We start from the raw sequence: 5,953 nt of genomic DNA, 5'->3' as shown, positions 1-5,953 counted from the left end.
TTTATTTTGGATTCAGTATTGAAGGTTTATTTTCGGAGTTTAGGTAATGTTTTGGATTCATGAATTTTTATTATTTTTTTTAGNTATGCATGGGTGACGTCACTAATTAGGTTAAAGAAAATTAGGGGCGTTACATATGTAGTCACATGCAACACGTCCTGAATAAGCATGATCGTGATACATGATAGGTTGTTGAATACTGCCTTTGCAATGAGTTCTTTGACATGCATGTCGAATATACTACACATGTTTAGTAGTTGAATTAGTAAATTTTGTCCTCAACAGTGACACCCGATCATGAACGTTTTCATTGCCATACATAATATTTTAACTCGTGAAATAGCTCAAAATGTTCGTATCGTATAGGATTGGTGTACTAAACTTGGGAGCTATTTTGGTGTGGAATTTGATGTTGATTATTGTTCTTTTGGATGTCCCAATTGGGCATAGGCTCTACACAACCTTCTTTCTCCTTCTTCACAGCTTCTTGTTGATCATGTTCCTTGTTCCTATAGATGCAATACAGCACAAGTTGAAGCAATCCCAATGGGCTTCCCACTAGATTTGGAGACTGCAAATTATTTAATTCAAACTTTCACATGTTAATTTGGAACGGAATCGTTGTTGACTCATGACTTTCTTTAAAATTAGAACGGTACATTTTAATTAAATGTTTGAAAAAATAAGTAAATAAATGTTTTACGAATTAACATTTTACTTTTATTAAAAAAGATTGGATAAATGACCCGACCAACTTTAACCATTCCAACCTAAAAAATTTATAGTTGGGTTGGATTGGTTATTCGAGTTAAAAAATTTATAATTCAAATCATTAAATTGAGTTAAATTTATAATTCAACCCATTAATCGTCTCGAAAATTATAGTTAAAAGTACGTTTATGAACTTAATTTTCAAAACAAAATACTTAATAGTTATCAAAAAGGGTTTTAGCGAGAACGAACCGCAAGGAAGATATCATGGCTAAGGAGTCCGTAAGCCAGCCATAAGGAACTTGCAAAGAACGAAAATAACGACAAATAAAATGGCATAAACTCGACACTCTTCGTCTTTAACACTTGATTCTACAAGACATAGAAAGAAGATCATTTGTAATGAACTAAACTTTTGTTCATCACCGAACGAACAAAAGTTTAATTTAAATATAAACGTTTAGAGAACTAAAAACGAGAACACGACCGAACGAGCGCTAGCTTACCATGGCTACCAATGGAGAGGCATACATGGCCACAGAAGCAACAAGGCCAATGCATCCCACAAAGAGCTTACGAAGATGATGAGTATGAAGAACAAAAGCAGAGATCATTCCCACACAGAAGAACACCGTAAGAACTCCCACCAATCCCAAAACCACCTTCTTCTGCACACATTATTTTCAAATCTTTTACCACAAATTATACATTATTATTATTCGGGGTCGATCGATCACTTAACATGATATTCATTATTCCATTCACGTTATGTCTTTAGAATATCGAAAATCGTGATTTTGATAATGATTTGAAAAGATGTAATATAGAGACGTGAAAGAGACTTGTCAAATACCTATAGATATTGGGGTAAGGAATCAATTAAAAAGTTTTTGAATCTTTTGCTTTCAATTATCTTTTATTCAAATTTTAAAAAGGATAATGTATATTAAATTTTTCGATTGATGATAGACTGTTTCTGTCCATATATAAAGCTAATCTAAGGATAAGAACAATAACTAAATAAAAATTATAAAACACGAGAGACCGAATAAGAATAAAAATAAACTCAAACGTAGGCACTAAAAGCATATCTTTGGCATGCGTGGATGCCGAAAAGAAAAAAGAAATAAATCTCGAACAAATGAATGACATGTTTGGATAAAACGAAAAAGTAAAATGTTTATGAAACGGGATGTAAAAAGGGAGTGGGTTGGCGAACTTGCCTTTGCTCGAGACGAGGCAAACGAGAAGTAGACGAAGATGAAGGAGAACTCGAGAAGGATTCCGAGGCCATTAATGGTGACAACAGGGAAGTTCTCCCATCCTTTGCTTACAACTGGTAAACCATACCAAGTGTAAAGAAGACAGTTCATTAGGGCAACCATGTATGGAACACATGAAAACTCCTCTGTGCTCTTCTTCTTTATAACCCTCCAAAATGTCAATCTACATATACACAATACAATTTCAAAATTTAAAAATCGAGGTTCGTTTTTTTTTTCGAAATTGTGATCGAATGATTTGTAAAAACGATAACATTACTCCAATTCCCTGCTCCCCATTTCTCGTTTAAACAGGGATTTCTCATCCCACTTGGAATTGGTTCGTGGTAGCTCAAGCTCACTACTAGCAAATATTATCTTATTTGAGTTTTCCCTTTTGAGTTATCCCTCATGCGATTGTGCGGCACTCACTTCTCAGCAACAAGTGAGTTAAGCGTATTCGTTCTTGGGTCGCCTACGGCCAAGCGACGTATGCTCGAGCCTCTGGCCCCAGTTCAAAAAGAAAGTTTTAGAAAACGGGAGCAGAGAGATTGCGAAAGAGAGTTTTGAAAGTAAGATTTGAGAAATTAAAATTGGTGTTGTATGGGAATGTAAGCAAAATGCAACAACAAACAGCTTACTGCATATAACTATCGAGTAGGGAGAAGTTGACAAGTTTTTAAAACGCGTCGGCTAGGGAGAGGTTTACACACCCTTATAAAGAATGTTTGGTTTTCTTTTCCAACCAATATGGGATCTCACAATCCACCTCATTTCAGGTCCCAGCATCCTTACTGGCACTCGAGCCTCTCTTCAATCGATATGGGATCTCATAATCCTCCTTCAAAACCCAATATCCTGTTGATACTCATTCCTCTCTCCAATCGACATGAAATCCCACAACATTTCTACAACCCATCTTAGAACACAATTGTTGAAAGACGATGAATTAATAATAAGAAGAAAGGAAAGCTGGAAAAATTTGATTACATGGGCACGGTATAAAGCAGCAAAGAAGCAACATTTCCTGCAAAAACGAGGAAACTCATTGATATAATTAATAATAACTTAGAACATGAGAATGAATTGAAATACAAAAATAAAACTAGAAAATACCAATCACTCCAACAGCCATGCGAATGGGACACAGAGATCCCATGATGTTTTTTATTTTATTTTAAGGTAATTTTGTTTTGTTTTGTGTCGAGAACAAGAGAGAGCTAATTAATTTGAACTCAAACACATTGTTTTGCAATGGATGTTTAAATAGAGAGTTGAAGGAATATAAAACACTATTCTAGATTTCCTTTTTTATTCCCTTATTTATTTAGTGCTACATTCACTAGCTAGTGGCATTACTTTTTCTTCCAATATCGAAAAATTATTTAGACTAAAATATCATTTTGGTCTGTGTATTCAGATCACTTGTGTACACAACCGTAAAAAAACAAAATAACGAACTACCTCTCCTTTCATCTCTCACTCCTCTTCTAAAATATCTTATTCCATATCAATAATTCTGATCCCATATCAATAATTCTATTAAGGTTTAACATACTTAAAAGATACAGTAAATTATGGTGTATTTTATAGAAAGAGAAGAGTTGGTGAATTAATTTGATTTACTAATGGTGACTATGCTAGAGATGTAGAAAATAATAGGAGGACTTCAGGCCTGTGTTTATGATGAGTGAATGAGGAGTAGTTTGGTCGTCTGGTAAACCGTCTATGATCCACTTTATCAACTATAAAAGGATGGGTCATTCTCAACTAGAAGGAACAAAGCTAACGTGGGATAATGCTTCGACTATTAAATTGTTCAAAAATTCAGTTCTACATGGTCATTCTGAGCACACAAGAGTAAGATTTTACTTTTGTTTTTAAGAAAAGTTACGGAAGAAAAAGCGGTTAATTTATTATTAAGTGGTACTTTAAAATAAACATGCTAATTTGTTGACAAATCTTCTCAAATTAGAAGCATTTTTTTCTAGGATAGATAAAACCTCAATTGTTTCTGTATCTAGCTTAACCATTCTCAGCCAAAACTTTACAAATAAGTTAGAATGTTGAATATAAATTAAGACATGAAACTAGTCGGACTATATTCGGGTCCCAATTTTCATTTCAGGTCAACTCAACACCATTTTAGGTCCTGGTTTTCATCAGAAATTTAAATCGATTTCTGATTTCTGCTTCAATAATACTTTAGAAACTGTTTATGTTGATTGAAAGGTAATATTACAACTTTGAAAAGAAAATATATATATTTTAAATAAAAACGACTAAAATTCAAAATACATATATATATATATATATATATATATATATATATATATGAGACGAGAATAGCAAGTAAAACCATGCAAGTACGAGTCCAATAAAAATAACATTATATTATCGTAGAGATACAAGAAAATTGTGGTTCTCTATCTATTTTATAGTCCAATGAACTAAAAACTAATTTAAAATTTGAAAACACGAACATAAAATTAACTTTTATAATTTTAAATTAATAAGAAAAATACAACAATATAAGAGTCTTGGGAGAATAATTCCACAACTGTTGAGTATATTTGATATTGATTAACAAATGGTTCATTAACACATTACCTTTAAATGTTCTTCAAATTGATGTTTCATATTTAATCAATGTTCAACTAAATGAATAATTCACAAGAATAGCATATTTGCAAATGGTTGAAGCAGGTCTTTTTTTTCTTTTTTTTCCTTTTAAAATTATATATAAACTTTTTTTAATTTTTTTTATAAATGAGTATCGCCCCAACAGTTCAGCTATGCTCATATTTTCTTTGAAATATATACGTTCATAAAATATCAATTGGTCGAACAACTCATATCTGCTGATCCCATTTAAAAATAAAATAAATTTATTAACAATTTCTTATTTCGTTGAATGGATTAAAATAAATAGGTCCCATTTGATTAACAAAAACATTTATTTTTATTTTTTTATTTTCAAAATACATATAAAAATTCTTCTAATTTTAGTTTTTTTTGAAAAGACAACATGATAAGATAGATCGAAACTATTCTCGATGTAGAACTATTAAACCATCCCTACGACGTATTCATTGGCATCAATATTTTTAGTTTTATTTTTATTTTTATTCTTTTTAATTATACATGTGTCGTAACAGTGACAGTTGAGAATATATGTCTTAATTAGTTAAATTATGTTCATAACGATGCCTGCCTGACATTAAATTATATGTATATATATTCATTTTAAGTTGAACAACTTGTACGGTCGAAAATCTTGACTTTTTGTCTTGTTGGTCAAAGATATATATGTCTAAACTAATAAAATTGTGGTCGGGTATTATTCAATTGGAATATATATATATATATATATATAGAATTTCTCCAAGTGAAGGGAAGAATTTGTTGGGTGGAATCCTAATAGTTCTTGCTTTTGAATGATGGAGAATTAAACAACTCATAGTGAGTTGAAGCAAAATGCCTCAAAATATCCCATTGAAAAATGATATAATGTTAATAATTAGATTTAAAAAATAATAATTATCTCTCTCGAAACGTGTGGTTGTTCGAATTCTAGCAATTTATCGAAATTTTATAGGTGAGACATGAGTGGTAAATATAGTGAACTTGCTGAACGTGTGATTTTCTACTTAATTAAGGAGTTGTAGTACCTTCATCTGTTTGAATAGCTGGACGTTGGGTCTTCCTTATAGTATTTAATAGACTTTAGAATCCCGAGACTAAGCAAATCTTAGAGAGCTGGGATGTTCACTTTATAGAGATAGAGAACGTTTCTTCGTTAGTGGTAGCAGGGGAAGCAGCATAGGTGGTAGGAACTTACTAGGTTTAGATACCAATTCGAAGAGCATTCGTTTACCTCTCCTTACTTGCGTAGTTGTTTCTCTTCATCGAAACAAGACAGAGCAATGGAACCCGCTTAGTACGCTAGCTCCATTGCACGGATACTTGAAGGTAATTGA

At 32.1% G+C, this 5,953-nt stretch overlaps 1 protein-coding gene across 1 annotated transcript; it reads right to left on the bottom strand.

Moving 5' to 3' along the window:
• Positions 1–236: 236 nt before the first annotated feature.
• LOC111808688 (bidirectional sugar transporter SWEET3b-like) lies at positions 237–3,181 on the bottom strand. Its single transcript, XM_023694830.1, has 6 exons — positions 3,090–3,181; positions 2,964–3,000; positions 1,935–2,157; positions 1,218–1,379; positions 964–1,083; positions 237–571 (listed from the first exon to the last, which is right to left on the bottom strand). Exons 1-6 carry the CDS (start codon positions 3,130–3,132, stop codon positions 377–379), a joined length of 780 nt encoding a protein of 259 aa, XP_023550598.1. The 5' UTR covers positions 3,133–3,181; the 3' UTR covers positions 237–376.
• Positions 3,182–5,953: the final 2,772 nt, after the last annotated feature.

The sequence above is a fragment of the Cucurbita pepo genome, chromosome LG13 (assembly GCF_002806865.2).
Source record: "Cucurbita pepo subsp. pepo cultivar mu-cu-16 chromosome LG13, ASM280686v2, whole genome shotgun sequence".
Classification (NCBI taxonomy): domain Eukaryota; kingdom Viridiplantae; phylum Streptophyta; class Magnoliopsida; order Cucurbitales; family Cucurbitaceae; genus Cucurbita; species Cucurbita pepo.
The sequence above is the reverse complement of the archived record's forward strand: the minus strand, read 5'-3'. Positions and strand labels throughout refer to the sequence as shown.